Here is a 21,973-nt window from a genome sequence, read left to right on the forward strand (position 1 = left end):
ACACTTGTACCAGTGCCTGTGGCTCCTTGATGTCTTCATTGGACCCCTTTCATTTATGCATAAGTGATTTTACACCTTTGACCGCACTTAGCTATGATAACAGCTTACAACTGATAATAATAACGACGATGATGCAACTAAAAATAACTAGGATACAAGTGTTACTGATATCTATGGTACTACTGATGATGCTAATTATGAAAGATGGATAGATAGGTAGATATTGTCATTGTAATGTACAAGTACAGTACAGTCCAATGAAATTGGTTGGCTGTCCTTTTCTGGTGTAAATAATATAAGATCAATACTAAGACATGTTTAAGAAAAAAAATCAAATGATATTTCTGAAATAGAAATACAGTTAACAACAACTGTTTGTAAAAGGATGGCATGATATACTTTTTAATTGTTTGCTTTTAAAGTTAAACGTAATCTGCGGTCAACTGTACAAAGTAACGGTGAGTGCGGAAGAGAAGTGAAGAAGAAAGTGCAGGCAGGATGGAATGGATGGAGGAGAGGGTCAGGAGTGATCTGTGACAGAAGAGACTGAAAGGGAAAGTGGACAAGACAGTAGTAAGGGCAGCAGTGTTGTCTGGTTTGGAGACCAAAAACAGGAGGTGAACTGAACTGGAAGTCGCGGAGTTGAAGATGTTGAGATTCTCACTGGGAGTGACAAACTTGGACAGGATTAGAAGCAAGAATATTATGGTGCGTTCATGTGCTATGGGAATTATGGTAAATACCAAACGCCGACATGGAAAGCACACATGAACGCCCCCTCTTGTGGTATTTTCCACTGGGCAACTCGTAGAAAATTTTGATACACGAGTTGCCGAGATGAGCTGAACTTTAACCTTTTCAACATGGCGGCGAGCGGTACAAGACACTTGAATGGTAAGCATTGTACGCTACTAAAGTTTTTTTTTTACTAGTACTAGTGGGTAGTTTTTGGTGTCTATGCAATGTTGCGTCATTAACAAGTGTAATATAATACGTTAGAAATCCGTTTCCTTTAAAAATGTGTTGTTATGGTTTGTTTTTACCGATCCAGAGCAGACGCTATTGCTAACTAGCAGTCCGCGTCCTTTGTCAACAACAACAAAAGCATGTGAACACAACACACTGGTAAATACCACTTCCCAACTGGAAAATATCATCTTCCCATAGCACATGAACGCAGCATTAGAAGGACAGGACATGTAGGACGGCTTGGAGACGAAGTGAGAGAGGCGAGATTGAGATGGTTTGGACATGTACAGAGGAGAAATCCAGGGTATATGGGAAAAGAATGCTGGAGATGGAGTTGCCAGGTAGAAGGAAAAAATAGTAAGACCGAAGATGAGATTTATGGATGTGGTGAAGAAGGAAATGAGGACGGTTGGTGTGAGAGAAGAAGATACAGAGGACAGGAGGAGATGGAGGGACGTTATCCGTTGTGGCGACCCCTAACGGGAACAGCCAAAAGAAGACGACGCGAGAGAGAGAGAGAGAGAGAGAGAGATGGCTTTATTAAACTTGTGCTAATAATCTATATCTACATTATTAAATTCGTAAAATCTATAATATAACTAATATAAAATAAATAATATACAATATAGTGAGACAAACATATTATTATGATTAATCATGAATAAAATTTGTATTTCATTTATAAAAATATATCGAAATACCAGAAAAGTGTTTCATATAGTTGATTCTAAATCTCTTAGTAGTCTCAGAGTTTTTAACATAGAAGAAGAAGCTTTTACTTTTAAAGTTGAGGAAGAAGTCTGTTAAATAAGTTAAGTCACTTACGTTCTAGCAGCTCCCTTACCAGCCTTTCTTTTTTTCCCCCTCTCTTGAAGTTTATATCAATGATTACACATTTTAATTTGTAAAAATCTGTTTGGCTTATTTTTTTTTTTTTTTAAACACAGCATCTGTCATACAAGTCCCTGTGAGTTAGCTGTTACTATAGAAACAGTAACACATGATAAGCCTCGGTCACAACCGGCCGTACGTGCTTCTATGGCCGGTCTACGTGCAAAAAACGCAAGAAACGCACGGAGGGCGCGCGTGTGACGTGCTGATTTTCGAGCCGCAGACCGGCCGCAGAGGTTCTTTGTCATGTCAAACAAACTCTACGGGTGCTTACGTTTTTTTCAGGTTGCAAGACAAACTTACAGCCAACGTGCGTCTTTCTCCACGAACAAAAAAAAACGCAGCAATTTGGGAAACGCCAAAAATCGCACGGCCAAAAAATCGTACGTCCGGTTGTGACCTAGGCTATAGAACAATCTCTTCTCATCTCTTCTCATCTCATTATCTGTAGCCGCTTTATCCTTCTACAGGGTCACGGGCAAGCTGGAGCCTATCCCAGCTGACTATGGGTGAAAGGCGGGGTACACCCTGGACAAGTTGCCAGGTCATCACAGGGCTGACACATAGACACAGACAACCATTCACACTCACATTCACACCTACGCTCAATTTAGAGTCACCAGTTAACCTAACCTGCATGTCTTTGGACTGTGGGGGAAACCGGAGCACCCGGAGGAAACCCACGCGGACACGGGGAGAACATGCAAACTCCACACAGAAAGGCCCTCGCCGGCCACGGGGCTCGAACCCGGACCTTCTTGCTGTGAGGCGACAGCGCTAACCACTACACCACCGTGCCGCCCCTGACTAACCATATTCAAGAATTCAGTATTTTCATCTGACATCTGAAGTAAACACATCAGCATCTAATCTTATTATGGTCTGTGTAAACAATGTGAACAGATTTGATATTTTATTCAGTCTCTGAAACACGCCGAATTGCCACCTATTGCATGCAGCAGCCTATAAACCATCTGAGCTGCCTTGTTAGTGCTAAAAGAATGCTTCTGTAATTGCTGCTGCAGGTTGTAAATCCTAGACTAATAGCACCTGGGCTCTGGGTAGTTGTACAAAATTGCATGCTCTTCTAATTTATTACCGTGCTGCCATGAGACTCCGATAAATGATGTGTTAGCAAGATTCTGCTGTTGTGGCTGAGGATAGAAGTTTACGCTCAGGTATGATCAGCTCGAACAAAATCTAGCTCGAAAGCTCACCTGTCCATTTATGCTCTTTGAGGATATCATCCGAATCTATAGAAATATCCACGTTGTAGTCATGAGAACAAACAATAATTTTGAACCGTTTTCCTTTACTGAGAAACGAATGGTACAGAGGCAAGAGGCAAACATGTCTAAATTCTTTTCTGTGAAACATGCATGACACTAAACATTAACGTGCATATCACGGGTAAATTCAGGAGCAAGATCAATGTAATTCTCCTATTTTATATTAAACTTTGGTCAAATATCTGTAACATTCTGCATTCTCTGCAATTTTTTTTTACCTTGCGCAATACCAGAAAAATTCAGTTGAAATCAAGCCATTTGAGGTGAATTGGTCCGCCTCTGAAAAAACTTGGCGTTTGGATTTCCTGGGAAACAGTGATTTTCGTGACGTCGCGTGCGGGACGCCTCCTTCTGAATCCTTCGCCAGCGCTGGTTTGTTTACGAGAAAACGACCCGGTGGTTTGCTGCAAATTTCTTCAACGTTATCGCGTAATTATTAAAATGCTTAACAGATGTATCGTAGGAGGGTGTAGCAACACCAATCATGATGGGATTAGTACTCATCATTTTCCAAAAGACCGGACAATGAGAGAGAAATGGGAGCGCTTGGTCTACACAGGCTGTGCACTGAAACCGTACAAAGCTCGCGCAGCCTGCTGGCGCTTCCGCAGATAACGTCACGAATCTGGCTCCAGACTCCCTTGGGATTTTTCCAGACGCGTTTTGTTATTTTTTTATTTTTTTGCTGTAGACAGATGGCCTTGTGCAAAATTACCCTTCTGGATGAGTGTGTAAAGGGACATTCTTTCATATAAAAAAACACAAAATTGGTCCAGAATATGCCCTTTAAGGCTTTTATTCACTCTAGTCCACTTAGGGTGTATTCAGACCAGGATAGTTCAATAGTTCACTTGCTTTGGTCCGAACCAAATGTTTTTTTTATTTTTTCATTTTAGTGCGGTTCGCTTTCACACTGTACATTTTAGTAAGCGGACCAAAATCTGTCAACAAAGCCACGCGCCCTGAGGTCGTTCATCTATTGGTCAGAGACGACACGCGCACAAAGCGTTAAGTTCAAAAGTAGTCATGGAGGCTTTCTGTGCTGTTATTCTTTTTAATGTCATCAAAGCTATATGCTTTTTCCAGTTTTTACTGTTTTCACAATTGTGCAATTACTATGCTGTTGTACAAGTAATTTATCAACGACGACGACAAAGGGCAAGGCGGCTACGGAGGATAGCGCTGATGAGCGCACATCATGTTGTGACAGTTCTGGCTCTTCACGCAAGATGGAGGAGGTATGTGTCGGGATATTCGCCTTATCCATCTTAATAGATGAATTTCTTTTTTGTGTCGCTAGTACCGCCACTTTTTGAAAGAATGTCCCTGATTTTAATGTAGGTCTGACGGAGTTTCTTCACTTTTAGCCGACATTGTTCTGGGGAGCGCGTGAACCCCTTCTCCTTCATTTTCTCACTGAATACAGCAAACACGTCGGCATTTTTGTGTGTTCTCTCCAAAAGCTCAGATATGTGGATATCTGCCCATATATCCACAAGGGTACGCGTTTCTTCCTCGGCCCACGTTTGCCCCCTACTCATTTTTTGTACTCTGTAGTCTAGCCTACCACTGGTCTGAATGACTGAACGACTGTTGTAAGGTTCCCTTGACAACCGAAACAGTGTTTGCACTTTGCGGTGGAGTGTCAAGACTCTGTTTCCCATAATGCTCGACAAACGACGGAAGCTCCCGAGGTACAAAAAAGCAAAACTGTCGGATTAGGTCCGGTCTGCTTTCACACCTCCAAAAGGTCCACACCAGGGTTCCTTTGATCCGGACCGAGTCCGACCTTGCAGCTCGGTCTCGGTCCGCTTGTTTGGTCCGGACCAGAGTTCGGTGGTTTGTATTCAGACCAACCCAAAAGGTCCGGACCAAGGGAAATTTGGTTCGTTTGGTCCGGACCAAACAACGTAGGTGTGAATACGCCCTTAGTGACACTAAAATATTCTGTACTATATTACTCTAAAGACTACACACACTGTTACATCCCACTTTAAACTTCATTTCATGACACCCTCATGAGGCAGTGAGTTAACTTACTGAATGTTTCACTTGCTACACAGTTAGCTGATTGCATACAGATGATGAACATCAAAATGTTCACACTGGTTGGAAAGAGAGAGGGGGGGGGTGAAGGGGGTTTGGTTGTCCTGATTTAGATTTTATGCCTTGCAGCTGTAATTAAAGCGTAATCAAACCCAAGCTTGACCTCAGTTACCCCTTATCTTTCAGCTTAAACTCATACTGAGATAACAACTGGATGGGATGGGACAAGAAGCATTTTAGTTTGTATAGGCATGAAGGAAAACATTTTTGCAGCACCGAAAGATTTGTGTGTTTACTGTGACGCTGGGGTAAAACTCCTGCACAGCAATTTGTTAGCCGTGAGACACGTTATGTTGATACATGGTCCTACACCTTCTGATGTTAAATTTGATGTTTTTATAAATCTGAATCTGGAAAAATATACTTTCAGGTTGGAATGGGCATGAACACATGCTACGAAAAAAACACTCATAACCTGCAGGTACACGCCTCAGTATGGAGGCACACTGTTCCATGATTGAACTAGTTAATCTTTTTTTTTTTTTAACTAACTACTTATTAACTGAGCACAAGGTCTGATAGTTTCCCGTAAGTACAGAGCAAGCAAGATTAACAAGGAGTTTATTATATGGCTTTTTTTATTTCCAAGATTAAAATAGACGGTCATTATAATGAGGCGTGACGCTGCTTTCAGTCACGTCCTATCTGTAACATAGTTCAGTCACGCATGCAGAATAAACGGATAGCATTTTCAAAACTGAATTTCTGTTAACGGTTACTGAATGCTCTTCGTTGCTCATTTCTTGGATGACTCTTGTTTGTCTTTTGTGTTCCGTCCGTTTTTGATTCCGTTTAATCTTTCCGCAACGTTGAAAGCGTACGCCTTAGCCCATGTTTACATTAGACCGTATCAGCGGATCATCAGATTAACGTTTTTAAAACGATTAGTGTGCACACAGCAACACCAATACACGATTCGCGTGCACACAGCAACGCCAATACACGGATACGCTCGGCTCCGCAGGCATCCTGCGCTCCAAATCACTCCGCCCTGAACAGCGAGTGCCCTCTGGAGGGTGCGCACTCCGGCCTTGCGCAGCTCACAGAGCGCGCGAGTGAAGTGCACAAGCTGTGATTCGGGACTGAGCCGCTGTGTGTGTGATCCCAGCGCATATCACTTACCACTTGCAAGTGGAAGGATGGCAAGCCTAAAGACAATCATAACTACACAATGGGCAGTATTTGCATCAGTATTTGCAGTATTTTCATACTTTTATACTCTTTAATGAAAGGTGATACAAGGCGGAAGTCCGCGCCGTTTTTCAGCAGTCACGTCACATGACCAACGCCAGCGAATCAGGAAGGTGGATGTCACAGTGACGTTGTCCAATGAGATGCCAGCTAGAGCTCAGCACAGCGTATCTGCGTATTCTCAATGTTTACACAGCACCGGACCAGACACGATCTGGATTGAATACGTGGACGCTGGCGGATTCCCGTTTCCCGGCGTTTCCAGGCGGTTTAATGTAAACGGACAGTGCATCTGCGAAGAAAACGAGACAGATACGGTCTAATGTAAACGTAGCCTTAGAAAGAAAGTCCATAATCGTCCACGGGTATTACGGGAAAATACTGGAAAAAAAATCAGAGCGCACGATTTTACCGGAAGTAGCTCGTGCACTCTGATAATAAGATCTAGTAATACTCAAAAGCACCTAATTTGCTATTCTCGAATATTCGAAATCATGGACTCATCCCTATCCACTGGGTGATCATTTGAGTCTGGCTTCTCTCAAAGATTTCTTCCATATGCCATCTCTGGGAAATGTTTCCCTTGCCACTGTCGCCTCTGGCAGCTCATTAAGGATCTAAATCTCCATCTGTATTTCTGTACAATTACTTTGTGACAGTGTCGACTGTTAAAAGTACCATGCATATAAACTTGAATTTAATTTAATTCCTATTAACTACTTAGTCTTTTGCCACTGTTACATCTGTATCAGCCTGTTAATTTATTCTTATTCTTGCCTGTATTCTGCAGTTAAAGAAAAGCTAACAGCAGATCCTGACAGTGAAATTGCCACCACCAGTTTGCGTGTGTCATTACTCTGCCCGGTAAGCACGCACACACACTCATAAACATTGTCTTACACACCCTTCTAATAAGTACTTTACAAGTCCAGGCTTGCAGCATTATAGCCCAGAACTTTATCAGTCCTACGGGTTTAAATATCACACTGCTGTTTCGAAAGCCTGGTTTACCTTCAGTTCAAAATAACACGCTGTTTGAAAATGCATGCAGCTGAGATCCATAAACGAGGTTTCATTCAGGCGAGACGTCTCGCATCAATCTTCATCTTGTCAGAAATATTCTCCGATAGGGGTATGTGTGTTATGTGGAACTGATATTTCTCCTGTTCGGTTTGTCTACAAACGTGTGCGTGTGTGTATGTGTATGCATCTTTTTCCATGTGCGATGTGTGTTTTGCCTCCATGTCTGCGTGCGTAGCTGGGGAAGATGCGGCTAATGATCCCGTGCAGATCGTTAACGTGTACCCACCTGCAGTGCTTCGACGCCACACTCTACATCCAAATGAACGAGAAGAAGCCCACCTGGGTGTGTCCCGTCTGCGACAAAAAAGCACCATACGAACACCTTATTATCGACGGGTTCGTCTACTCACAACACCTGCACATCCAAACATTAATTATCAAGAATACAAAACAAGACACTTAATACCAGTTCACTTCCAACACAGTCTGTCTCAGTGAGATTAGATTCAGTGATTTATTGTCATGACGGTTATTTATTTCACAATTTACAAAACAATGACGATGCAAATGATGGAATAAAATTATCAATCGTAACAGAGGCAGAAACAGAGAGGGTTTTTTTTTTATCTCTCTTATTATTCCTTTCTTCCTCCATGTAGAATATTTGTCACATTGTTTTCAGTCGTAATCCAGCAGAACATTACTGACAAACAGGAACAACAGTATAATAGAGTCATAAAGCAAGAGTGGAAGAAATAGCAGCTCTTTATAACCTCTCTTAAAATGTAGGTTGTTTATGGAGATCCTGAACAGCTGTGTAGACTGTGATGAGATTCAGTTCAAGGAAGATGGCAGTTGGGCCCCCATGAGGTCGAAAAAGGATGTGCAAGAGGTGTCTGCTTCATACAACGGCATAGATGGTAACGTTGTCTTCTATTTCTGACACTATTCCACGATAATTGTGTACCTACAAATAAGACACAATAAATGCAATAGTTGGTTTCAGAGAGAAAAGAGAAAGGAGGTTGATAATAGAATGTTATGTTGCAGGTGATTTTGGAAATCAGGCGAATCTGGAGTCACCTAGGTGGTTCTGGATTTACTGAGGTGAATTAGGAGTTAGGGTCAGGGTTGGGTGATCGAGTGGAATATTTTAATTTCTTTTTTGCAGCTGAACCCTCTGTGGTGTAGTGGTAAAGTGATGGACGTCAAAGCAGAAGGTCCCGAGTTTGATTCCCAGCTAGGACAGTAAAAAAGTGGAGGGAAGAAAAGCAAATTAAATTTGATAGAAAGATAGGTAGGCGGCACGGTGGTGTAGTGGTTAGCGCTGTCGCCTCACAGCAAGAAGGTCCGGGTTCGAGCCCCGGGGCCGGCGAGGGCCTTTCTGTGCGGAGTTTGCATGTTCTCCCCGTGTCCGCGTGGGTTTCCTCCGGGTGCTCCGGTTTCCCCCACAGTCCAAAGACATGCAGGTTAGGTTAACTGGTGACTCTAAATTGAGCGTAGGTGTGAATGTGAGTGTGAATGGTTGTCTGTGTCTATGTGTCAGCCCTGTGATGACCTGGCGACTTGTCCGGGGTGTACCCCGCCTTTCGCCCGTAGTCAGCTGGGATAGGCTCCAGCTTGCCTGCGACCCTGTAGAAGGATAAAGCGGCTACAGATAATGAGATGAGATGAGAAAGATAGGTATATACAGTGCTCAGCGTAAATGAGTCCACCCCCTTTGAAAAGTAACATTTTAAACAATATCTCAATGAACACAAAGAATTTCCAAAATGGTGACAAGACAAAGTTTAATATAGCATCTGTTTAACTCATAACGTGAAAGTAAGGTTAATAATATAACTTAGATTACACATTTTTCAGTTTTACTCAAATTAGGGTGATGCAAAAAAGAGTACACCCCACTGAAAGTCTCTGGAGCAAAGCTAAATTGTAGACTACAAATATCTAATTTAATAAGAATACAATCACAAGTGAGTCTAATTAGTCATGACACAGGTGTCCAGCAGACAGTTGACTACAAAAGGGTGTTACTTAAAGAAAACCCTTTCCCATTTCATGCTGTCAGCAACGGCACCACATGGAGGAGAAATGACACAAGACCTGAGAAAGAAAATAATATCTTTACACCACAAAAGTGAAGGCTACAAGATGATCAGCAAAGTTTTACTTATCAGTCAGAATACTGTAGCAAAAGTGGTACAAAAAATTTAAGAAAGATGGAACTGCAACCATCTCACAGAGACGTCCAGGTCGTCCACAGAAGTTAACACCTCGACAGGAGCGTCTTCTGATGAGAAGGGTTGAAGAAAATCGGCATGCAAGTTCACTGCAGTTATCTAAAGAAGTAGAAAGTCAAACTGGGATGACTATTTCCTGTGACGCAATACGGCGTACACTGCAGAGGAATGGCATGCATGGATGCCGTCCACGAAAGAAGCCTCTCCTAAAGCCCAGGCACAAAAAAGCCTGCCTAGAGTTTGCCAGGGCCCATGCTGACAAAGATGAAGACTACTGGGACTCTATACTCTGGACTGATGAGACCAAGATAAATGTTTTTGGAACTGATGGCCTCAAAACTGTACAGCGTCGCAAAGGTGAGGAATACAAAGAAAAATGCATGGTGCCTACAGTGAAACATGGTGGTGGCAGTGTCCTTATGTGGGGCTGCATGAGTGCTGCTGGTGTCGGGGAGCTGCGTTTCATTGATGGCATCATTAATTCACAGATGTATTGCTCTATACTGAAAGAGAAGATGCTACCATCACTCCGTGCCCTTTTCCAACATGACTAAACACACATCTAAGGCCACTGTTGGATTTCTGAAGAAGAACAGGATGAAAGTGATTCAGTGGCCAAGTCTGTCTCCTGATCTGAACCCAATCGAACACCTATGGGGAATTCTGAAGAGACAAGTTGAGCATCACTCTCCATCCAGCATCCAGTCACTAAAAGAGGTCGTTGTTGAAGAATGGAAAAAGATTGATGTTGCAAAATGCCGCCAACTTGTTCATTCCATGCCTAGAAGACTTGGTGCCGTCATTAAAAATCATGGAGGCCATACAAAGCACTAGATGTAGTAGTTGTTGTTGTGGGGTGTACTCATTTTTGCACCACCCTAATTTGAGTAAAACTGAAAAATGTGTAATCTAAGTTATATTATTAACCTTACTTTCACGTTATAAGTTAAACAGATGCTATATTAAACTTGTCAGCATTTTGGAAATTGTTTGTGTTCATTGAGATATTGTTTAAAATGTTACTTTTCAAAGGGGGTGTACTCATTTATGCTCAGCACTGTACGTGTAATTCTGGGTAGAGAGGTGTAAGAGAATAAACTATATAAAAGGGGTGGGGTGAGGGGGAAATGTGAATAGAGAGTGGTTGCCGAAGTGTTCTCATTCTTTTATGAACCCCCCTCAAGAAGAATCCCTTTTAAGAATGTCGACCTGATTCACCTGATTTCAAAAATCGCCTGTAACAGTTGTAATTAATGAATGACTTGCTCATGATTGCCTGTACATTATTTGATATTACTCTTGGCAGAGGAAGTTCAGCAGTTAAGGTTCTCGGTTATTGACTGGATGATTCAGTTGAAATCCAATGACTTGAAGTTCAGCCTCGCATCATCTATTTCCTAGTTTCCATTATATAAGAAGTTATGAACTTTTGAAGCAGCATTAAATCATTTTCAAGAGGCAGGTGCATTTTTAAGTCTGCAGACAGAAGGATTGGTTTTGGGGTTTTTTTTCTCCACTATTATTTGGAGGTGTCTGTGTGAGGAATGTTAAGTTCAGAGATGATTCAGGTTCGAAGAAATAAGTAAAAATAGCATTGATCTTTAACCACAAATAAATGACTCTTCTCTCATCTTTTCCTGGATATACACTAAACTGCCTATTTTGTACAACTGTCTAGTAGCTCTGTGTACCAGCATTCCAGTTAAGTTATGACGTGTGTATCTTACCGGACAGATATTCGCACCTGCTCATGGATAGGGTTTCTTTATTTTCATTATAAAATGAAGAGAAGAGCTACACGTTGGATCCTACAAGTCAAGCAAGGAGAACTATGATATAAAGAAAGGCTTATTCAGTTGGATCTGTTACCTCTTACCTATGACCACAAAGTCAAAGACTTCGTTTTTCTTTATAAGGCTTTATACAGACATGTTGACACTGATACTAGTTTCTTAAAATATGTAAGTCATGGTGGCACACAACGATCCCAGTCTCGTGAAATTAAGTACTGGGAAACACCTTTTTTTCGATCGCAGTGTTAAACTCTGGAACCTCATATGCAAATTAGCTACACCTAGTACTTTCCTTAGTTTAAAGTCTTTCAAGATTTTTGTTACTAATGTGTACAAGGATCAGTTAATTAATGATTTTGATACTGATGGGCCTTGCTCGTGGAGCTTCTGTCGTAATTGTGGTTGCCATTGGCGACAGTAGATTTTACTTGGGTTTTTCTTTTGCTTAAGTCCTTCGAGATTTTTTGGAACGCCAGGTCCCGTTCATACCTACACTTTTGGACCTTTTTTTTTTTTTTTTGCGCTCCCCCCCCATTGCAAGTTCAAGTTCAAAGTGTTTGTCATATGCACAGTAAGGAAATGTCCTCTTGCACAATGAAATTCTTAGTTTGCTGTCCACCATGAATGCCAGTTACAAATAAATAAATAGGCAGAAGAAATAATACAAAGTAAAGGCAAAATCGTGCAAAATCGTGCACTACTACCTCTGCCATCTCTCACTGATGCAATTATGTGCAATAATATAGGCCCTAAACTATTTTTTATGCACTTATATATATATATATATATATATATATATCTCATCTCATTATCTGTAGCCGCTTTATCCTGTTCTACAGAGTCGCAGGCAAGCTGGAGCCTATCCCAGCTGACTACGGGCGAAAGGCGGGGTACACCCTGGACAAGTCGCCAGGTCATCACAGGGCTGACACATAGACACAGACAACCATTCACACTCACATTCACACCTACGGTCAATTTAGAGTCACCAGTTAACCTAACCTGCATGTCTTTGGACTGTGGGGGAAACCGGAGCACCCGGAGGAAACCCACGGGGAGAACATGCAAACTCCGCACAGAAAGGCCCTCGCCAGCCACGGGGCTCGAACCCAGGACCTTCTTGCTGTGAGGCGACAGCGCTAACCACTACACCACCGTGCCGCCTCTCTCTCTCTCTCTCTCTCTCTCTCTCTCTCTCTCTCTCTCTCTCTCTCTATATATATATATATATATATATATATATATATATATATATATATATATATATATATATATAAAAAAATGTGTGTGTGTGTATATACAGAGTCTACCTGTAATGTGCAATTTTTCCGAGCCTCTCAATAAGGCAATTTTTCTATACGTTTTCACGGTAGATAATGCAAATAGCCCTCTGTATTTAATCCTTCGTTTGTCTAATTTTTATTTCAGTTTTATTTGTTATCTGTTTGACATTTTCTTGCTACTGTAACACGTGAATTTCCCCAATGTGGGATGAATAAAGTGAATCTAATCTAATAAAAGCAAAAAAAATTAACATTTGTATATCTTGTAAATTTGTAGTTTTGTTGTTTGGAAGCCGATAAAGCTGTTTAAAAAAAAAACCACCCACTATTCCCTGCTTGTTGAGAATGACAGTAAGTCACTATTATGCACTAACCAAGAAATCAAAATTATTTTCTTTTTAAAGTTATTCACTGTATTTCTGGTGATGTTTCACAGACTGTCTGCATATTCTCTCCACCAGCTTCACCCAGAACACTTTTCTAAAAAATCCCAAGTGGACCAAGCTCCTGACTGCTTTCATTACATTCTTAATGAAATCTACTTGTTTGGAAAAACAGTATTATTTTAAGTAAAATCTCCTTAGTAATGTACACTTTGATCCAGAAATAAATTTATCCATGGGAATCAACTTCACTATTTATATTTGCCTGAGAAAGAAATTTCAGCCGTAAGATTTAAAGACAGTGAAAATGTATATTCATAGTGATGTGTCTCTGATCCACTGGAAAGTCGGGTTACATTTTAGTTTCGATGTATCGTATGTATTTTATCCCCTTTTTTCAGATCTGAATTAGTTTAGCTACCTTCAGGAAATACTGTACTACCATAGATTATATTATCTTTTGTCAGTTTCCTTTTCTTTTTTTAAATTATCTGCCACCTTTCTGGAATTCACCATGGTTAGGAATGTGAAAAGTAAATGAGCTTCAGGAGTATGATAATGCCACCTATGCTGAAATTAATTTAACTTTTTCTAATTACAGTTAAGGCTGCCTAACATTATAAATTGCCTGTCAGGGAGCAAGAAATAAGTTAGTCATCCACTGAAGCGCAAGAACATTTTTATTAAATATCACTTTCATTAAAGACCAATATTGGCTCAAACGTCGGAGAGCTCCCGAAATGACTCTGAATAACAGAAATATGAGACAGAGAGTAGGTTATAATCATGTAATCAATAGGCTGGTGATGGGTCTCAGCCCTTGATTAATTGGGCTGTTTCACAGGGCAGTAGGATTATTTATATGTATCTACGTTTATGACCTGAAAAAGAAATGCTTTTTCTTTATTTTCTGTGCTTGTTACCGTGTTTTTGTTCTTGTTTGCTCTCTTGCTCATCCTTTATTTTGTGTATCCCCTTTGGCAGGAGGGTGTCAACCATCAGCGCCCGAGCAGAAATCCAGCTCCCACACAAACGGCAGCGGCGGTAAGAAAGTGGAGGTGATCGATCTGACTCTGGACAGTTCGTCTGAGGATGAGGAAGAGGAAGAGCCGCCTGTAAAGAGGAACTGCCCCTCCCTGTCACCGGTATCGCCACAGATGAACAAGGGGTGAGTTTAGTTGCGTTTGAGTCGTGTCTGGTAGTGCAGTGGTTCTGTGATGAAGAAGCAGGGTGTCGGCCATATTGTATTTTCTAATGATACGACAATGGTGGAGATGATTATCAACTGCAATCAGAGTAGTGATGGTTATTATTGAGCCATGATCACTTTCATCCTTGTAACTGCTTATTTTAATCGGTGTTGTACAAATGAATAGGTTTTATGCTGATTATGCAGATGTGCTTCATATAGTAGTTTGTTTCCTCTGAAGTTCAATAGAGTTTAAATAGAATGAGGAAAAGTGATGTTAATACTGTATGATAGAAAATGTATTACATCTATATTTCAACAAAGTGTAATTGGTTTAGGCTTCGTGTTTCCATTCTTATTTAGCTCTCGTTTTGGTTTATTTGAAATTAACTGTGTGTGTGTGTGTGTGTGTGTAGAGTGTTGAATTTGTGTACTCAGGCGTCTCCTGCAAGTCGAACTCCCAGCATGCCTCAGGTGGAGACCAACTACATCCCCCCTCCTCCACCACTCATACAGGACTATCGCCACTACTATCCTACACCCACACCCAATGATCTCTCAGGTACACACACACACACACACACACACACACACACACACGTGAATAAAAATGGTATGAAAGTAAGAACACACCAACCCTGTCAGAACATAATTTCCCTGTCTGTGTGTTATATGTTCATAATATTTATCATTTAAAGATGCAAAAACAAAATTCGTAGCAGAGTGTATATCTATTAAAAACATTTTTTTCTTTTTTATAAAGAAATACTTTTGCAGCTTGATGCAAGAATCAAAACAAATAGATGGCATTCCTGGTCTATTTTATTCTCCATATTTTCACCATTGGCATTTTCTCATTAAACATAAAGAAAACCATAATTGTGTATCAAGGTGATGTTACATGTCCAGTGCCTTGCAAAAGTATTCACCCCCCCCCTCGGCATTTTTCGGGTTTTGTTGCCTCACAACCTGGAATTAATATGGATTGTTTGAGGGTTTGCATCATTTCATTTACAGAACATGCCAACAACTTTTGAAGATGTGAATTTTTTTTTTTAATTGTGACGCAAACAACAAATAGGACAAAATAACAGAAAACTTCAACGTGCATAACTATTCACCCCCCTAATGTCAGTACTTTGTAGCACCACCTTTTGCGTCAATTATAGCTGCAAGTCGCTTTGGATAAGTCTCTATGAGCTTGCCCCATCTAGCCACTGGGATTTTTGCCCATTCCTCAAGGCAAAACTGCTCCAACTCCTTCAAGTTGGATGGGTTCCACTGGTGAACAGCAATCTTCAAGTCTGACCACAGATTCTCAATTGGATTGAGGTCTGGGCTTTGATTAGGCCATTCCAACCCATTTAAATGTTTCCTCTTAAACCACTCCGTTGTAGCTTTAGGAGTATGTTTACGGTCATTGTCCTGAACTTTCGTCCCAGTCTCCATGGATGCAAACGGCGCGCCTTTTGGCAGATGCCACCGTTTTCACGGCTGTCTGGGGGACTTGTGTGAATCGCGCAGATCCGATGAGGTTTTTTTTTTTGGGGGGGGGGGGCCGCGTTGGAGTGTCTGATTATAATTTCATCAAAGTAAATTCTGTATTAAAATTACTAAATAAGCAAATGCCGTTACAGTCCATGAAACATAGGAAGTATGAGAAGAAAACAGTAAATCAGAAAGCTGTGCATGTAAAGCCAATTATGTAACTTACGTTGGACTGATGGAAATCCTTGCGCGTGCAGTGAAGTGCAGCCAGCAGCAGATAATGGCGCGCAGCCAATTGGCTTTACGTGCACAGCTTTCTGATTTACTGTTTTCTTCTCATACTTATACTTCCTGTTTCATGGACTGTAACGGCTTTTGCTTATTTAGACATTTTAATACAGAATTTACTTTGATGAAATTATAATCAGACACTCCAACGCCCCCCCCCCCCCCCCCCCCCCAAAAAAAAAAAATAATAATAAAAAACTCATCGGATCTGCGCGATTCACACAAGTCCCCCAGACAGCCGTGAAAAAAGGCGGCATCCGCCAAAAGGCGCGCCGTTTGCATCCATGAGTCTCAAACCTCTGGCTGATTCAAACAGGTTTTCCTCCAGAATTGCCCTGTATTTATTGCTATCCATCTTTCCTTCAGTCCTGACCAGATTTCCTGTCCCTGCAGATGAAAAATATCCCCACAGCATGATGCTGCCACCACCATGCTTCACTGTAGGAATGGTGTTCTCAGGGTGTTGGGTTTGCGCCACACATGTCATTTCCCATGATGGCCAAAAAGTTAAATTTTCGTCTCATTTGACCAGAGAATCTTCTTCCATGTGTTTGGGGAGTCTGCCACATGCTGTTGGGCAAATTCCAAACGTGTTTTCTTAAGCAATTACTTTTTTTTTCTGGCTGCTCTTCCATAAAGCCCAGCTCTGTAGAGTGTACAGCTTATTGTGGTCCTATGATACTCCAGATATCCAGATACTCCAGTCGCTGCTGTGGAACTCTGCAGCTCCTTCAAGGTTACATTTGGTCTCTGTGCTGCGTCTCTGATTAATGCCCTCCTTGCCCGTTCCATGAGTTGTGGTGGGCGGCCCTCTCTTGGCAGGCTTGTTGTGGTACCATGTTCTTTCCATTTGATGATGATGGATTTGATGGTGCTCCGGAGGAGCATCAAAGATTTGGATATTTTTTTTTATAACCCAACCCTGACTTGTACTTCTCAACAACTTTGTCCCTGACTTGTTTGGAGAACTCCTTAGTCTTCATGGTGTTGTTTGGTTAGTGGTGCCTCTTGCTTAGTGGTGTTGCAGCCTCTGGGGCCTTTCAGAAAAGGTGTATATATACTGACAGATCATGTGACACTTAGATTGCACACAGGTGGACTTTATTTTCACTAATTATGTGACTTCTGAAGGTAATTGGTTGCACCAGAACTTTTTAGGGTCTTCATAGCAAAGGGGGTGAATACGTATGCACACTCCAATTTTCAGTTTTTTATTAAAATTTTTTTTATATATATATATATTTTTTCTCATTTCACTTCACCAACTTGGACTATTTGTGCAGATCCATTACATAAAATACAGATTTTAAAAAAAAAATTAATTACAGGTTGTAATGTAACAAAATAGGTAAAAAGCCAAGGGGGTGAATACTTTTGCAAGGCATTGTAAGTAGTCAAATGGCACTTATTTGTGGCTGAATGTTAGAGTGTGTTCAGTTGAGTGTGTAGGACATCACATAGGTTCTACAACCGCGTTATGTTGTACCCCTATCAGGCCTGGAATTTCGTCATTTTAGGGGCGGGGCCACTTGGCCTTTTGTGCTGTCAATTTTTTGAGGACACGAAGGCCAAAAGCCAGGGCACCAAGGCCATAAAATAAAACAATGATTTTAAGTTCACATCTATAATGAATTTAATTTAAGGACTAATGACTCTTCTGAGGAAGATTGGAGTCTCAGTCGAAACTATCAAGCAGGTAAAGAAGCATCTACACTATTATGTCTGAAGATAAGAAAATATTGAACACATCTAAACTTATCAATCCATCACTCACTTCAAAAATTGTAAAACTTATTAAACCTATATCCTCCCATAATTTTTGTTCATTTGACTCCGAATGTGCAAGAGCATCTTCAGACCGTACTACTACGCAGATTTTTGATTCATCAAAATTGAGCCTGGAGTCCATCAAAATGTTTGACTGTAAATGGAACATATACAGTACGAGCATGCAGGCTACTGATTAACCCATAAGAGCCCAGACCGATTTCTCAATCAAGGAAAATTATTGAGGAAATAAAATGAACTAAATAGACGACAAAGAAAACATTTCTGACCTTTTATTTTTTAAAATAGCACTTTCATGTCTCAAGATCTGAAATATTAAATTGCAAATTTGCAGAACACTGCAACACTATTACACTGTTAACCCCAAAGTTCATTCTGTGCAAACAGTTTGAGTAAATACCACTTTTAAAGATTCGTTTTATTGCATTACTTAAACAGTATGAGTATATGAAGAGTATATGAGACAGTCATTGGGTGTACTCATTTTTGTAATTTAAACAAACTTAAACTATCATGTTTTACCTCAGGCCACAGTGCACTCACCTCTTGGGGGAAAAAAGCGTCCATTGTTTTGCAGGTTTTAGCTGCATCTTCAAAGTTTTTTTTACAGCACCGCTCCCTCCGTTCCTTGCTTGGCATAATTATTACTGGGGGGTAAATGAATAAAAGTAAATGCTAATGTTGTAACGACGCCAAAAACAATGAGATAAAATCTCTTGCGATGGTGATCTCGTCAAGATGGCAGCAGTTACACTTCGGTTAAACAGCAAAAAGAAACATACAATACTAGTAACAAAACAATGCTAACTGCATAGATTAAAAAAGTGGCTATGAACAGACAACAGCACTATCACGTATCATATTACGGCAGGAACAAGCAGTAGTTAGTCTGGCTAACGCAACTTCAAAGCTCTGCGAGCATTGGTCTGGCATAGATATTAAGCCCAACCGTTTCCCAAAGTGCGTGGTTGACCTGCCTCCCTGAAATGCCTCAGTTTGCTACTGGTCGAAGCCAGAAAAGGCTGTGACGAAGCTTAAACCAATCACATCACTCTTTCCTCTGACGTATGTGACGCGACGGAAGCTTCGCAACAGCCCCCGTGTTGCGTCACACTTAGGATGGGTGGGCCCAGGCTAGCTAACTGGTAGATTAAACTCTTACCGAAGCCGGTCGGGAGCAAGGCGAAAACGTCCTTCCTTTCAATAAATACCTCCAGGGCTGCTCTTTGTTCCGTTTTCAAAGAGAACTTCCCGTTGAATGCTTTCAATACAGCATCTACCGCTGTGTCAAAGGCTTGCCGCTGCTCCATGTTCGTAATGTTTCTAGTGAATGAAGCGCTTCCGGCATAGATTCTGTAAACAATCTATGGCTTCCGGTCGCAGTTCTACTACGTCACTGCCTTGAACACGCCTCTACCCAGGGCCGTTGGAGATGCTCAAAGTTGATTGGCTCCCGATTTTTCGGGAGCTTGGAAGAGCTGGAGATAGCTTGCCTTGCCAGACTAAGTTTGCAACAGCCCCCCGTGTTGCGTCACACTTGGGATGGGCGGGCCCAGGCTAAGCAGTAGTAACATCCATGACCTTGTGCTTAAAGCTCGACAAAGGAAAAACTTGACAGCGGGCTAATTAGCATTTGTTACGGGCTACAGTCAGTACTCGGCACGTTAAAAGTGGGTCAGTGTTGTAACGACATAACGTTACTGTACAAGCAATGCTTATTTAACGGTAACAAACTTAAGCCCTATATGTTGAAATTTCTATCTTATTCATTTGTTAATTTATCTCACAGTCTTACCTCAGTCAGCTTCTTCCCTCCTTCTGTGAAAATTCAGTATCTAAAACACGGACACAAGTGGGCGGGGGATGCGTTTGATTAAGTCTCCTGGTTGGCTGGTAATAGATTGGTGTCATTATAGCACGTCGGAGCGGTTCATGCCAGGCTCGAGTCCGATCCACCACTGATGAGTTGCCCAATAAGAATCCAGAATGTCATCAAAAGACGTATTTTTTCCTCAATAGACGCAGGTGATGTTAAAGCCTATTGGCAGTCACGAGGCAGACTACAAAACTGCAAGGCATCAAGGCCACTGTGGCCTTACGGCAGATATTTTTTTCCAAGGGCACAAGGCCAAATTGAGAGGGCACGAGGGCCGTGGCCCTCGTGAAATTCCTGCCCTGACCCCATGTAGTGAGTATATATAGTGAATAGGAAGTCACTTGTGAGTTGGTCAAATTATGATCTTGTCTCCTTAAAGCTACGGTCACACTACAGCTTGCAATGCTTTGTGATGGGTTCTTGATGAAAATGAGGTGTTTTGGTGGCGATGCATGACGATATAAAGGCAAGCTAAGAGTTGTGGTCACACAGCAGGCGACCATTTGGCTGTCACGCCTTTGCAGCTCAGCTCAAGTAGTCACATGCATCCATGGAGGGCGTTGTGCATGCTATTGGGGACCCAGTCGTTATGGGAAACACCTGATGCTGATTTGAGCACAATCAGCACGCGCATATAAGGATGCTGTTTTCACAGAGACTTTGCAAAGTATTATAATTATCACTGTCACGTTTGTTTCTAGCCATGGTTATGGCTCTGGTTAAATCCTCTGCTTTACGTTTTGCTTTTGGTTTCATTTGTGTTTTGTTACTCTGACCTTGCCTTGCGTTTTGTTATTGTAAATATCACACCTGCTAATAAACATCCGTCTGCTGCCACATACCTGACAGAAGACTTCGCAAACTCTCCGTGAAAACAGCGTCCTTATACACTACCATTCAAAAGTTTGGGGTCACTTTGAAACGTCCTTATTTTTGAAAGAAAAGCACTGTTCTTTTCAATGAAGATCACTTTAAACTAATCAGAAATCCACTCTATACATTGCTAATGTGGTAAATGACTATTCTAGCTGCAAATGTCTGGTTTTTGGTGCAATATCTCCATAGGTGTATAGAGGCCCATTTCCAGCAACTCTCACTCCAGTGTTCTAATGGTACAATGTGTTTGCTCATTGCCTCAGAAGGCTAATGGATGATTAGAAAACCCTTGTACAATCATGTTAGCACAGCTGAAAACAGTTGAGCTCTTTAGAGAAGCTATAAAACTGACCTTCCTTTGAGCAGATTGAGTTTCTGGAGCATCACATTTGTGGGGTCGATTAAATGCTCAAAATGGCCAGAAAAATGTCTTGACTATATTTTCTATTCATTTTACAACTTATGGTGGTAAATAAAAGTGTGACTTTTCATGGAAAACAAAAAATTGTCTGGGTGACCCCAAACTTTTGAACGATAGTGTATGTGCATGCTGATTGCGCTCAAATCAGCATCAGGTGTTTCCCATAACAACTGGGTCGCAAGCGCGCGCACAACGTGCTCCGAAGGATTCCCGAATGTAAATGCACTTTTTAAGATTTGGCGAAGGTTGGGCTATGCAGAGTCGCTGTGTTGTTGAGGCTCCTGCGAGCATCGGGGACGTGGGTTTGAGACAAAGACATCTCAAGAGGCTCAACAAAGGTTCCCCAAGCTTCGGGAAATACTCCCAAGCCCATCTGCGAGTATTTACCGCTTAATTTGCCGATGAAAACATCGCCACCAAATTGCAATGCATGCACTGAAATTTTTTGCAACATTTTTGGCCACTCATGAGGCGGAGACACACCAAAAAAAAAAAAACTCGCAATGCTCGGAGAACTCTCGCCGTGCTTCAAACGATTGGTGGCCAGTTTTTCATCGCCGAGTATTCGCAAACCCATTGCGAGCTGTAGTGTGACCAGGGCCTACGACAATGAGTGTTTTCACACATAGCACATAGTGTAGCGACTGCTAATGGTCACTCTGATTATGGAGCTATAAAATAAAAAATAATTCATATTTGAATACTAAATCTTCAGTGTAATAGATATTGAGAGTCCTAGAATATATAGCTCTGATCTAGTAATGCTGTCCATTACATAGATTGCAAATGTAAAGAGTCACGATTTGATCTTTTTGTTTTTAACAGATCTGAACTTTTTCTCATTTTTACAAGGAGAGAATCATCAGGTAAGATTGGTCA

The 21,973-nt window shown here is 41.4% G+C and overlaps 1 protein-coding gene across 1 annotated transcript in view; it reads left to right on the forward strand.

The window, feature by feature from the left end:
* pias1a (protein inhibitor of activated STAT, 1a) overlaps positions 1 to 21,973 on the forward strand; it is a 153,035-nt gene that overhangs the window by 126,300 nt on the left and 4,762 nt on the right. Inside the window, exons 8-13 of the mRNA XM_060911995.1 lie at positions 7,237 to 7,310; positions 7,705 to 7,865; positions 8,259 to 8,389; positions 14,153 to 14,336; positions 14,774 to 14,919; positions 21,920 to 21,960. Of these exons, the coding sequence (XP_060767978.1) occupies positions 7,237 to 7,310; positions 7,705 to 7,865; positions 8,259 to 8,389; positions 14,153 to 14,336; positions 14,774 to 14,919; positions 21,920 to 21,960 (737 nt within the window). The remainder of the gene's footprint in view (positions 1 to 7,236; positions 7,311 to 7,704; positions 7,866 to 8,258; positions 8,390 to 14,152; positions 14,337 to 14,773; positions 14,920 to 21,919; positions 21,961 to 21,973) is intronic.

Source organism: Neoarius graeffei, chromosome 27, assembly GCF_027579695.1.
Source record: "Neoarius graeffei isolate fNeoGra1 chromosome 27, fNeoGra1.pri, whole genome shotgun sequence".
In the NCBI taxonomy this organism is placed as follows: domain Eukaryota; kingdom Metazoa; phylum Chordata; class Actinopteri; order Siluriformes; family Ariidae; genus Neoarius; species Neoarius graeffei.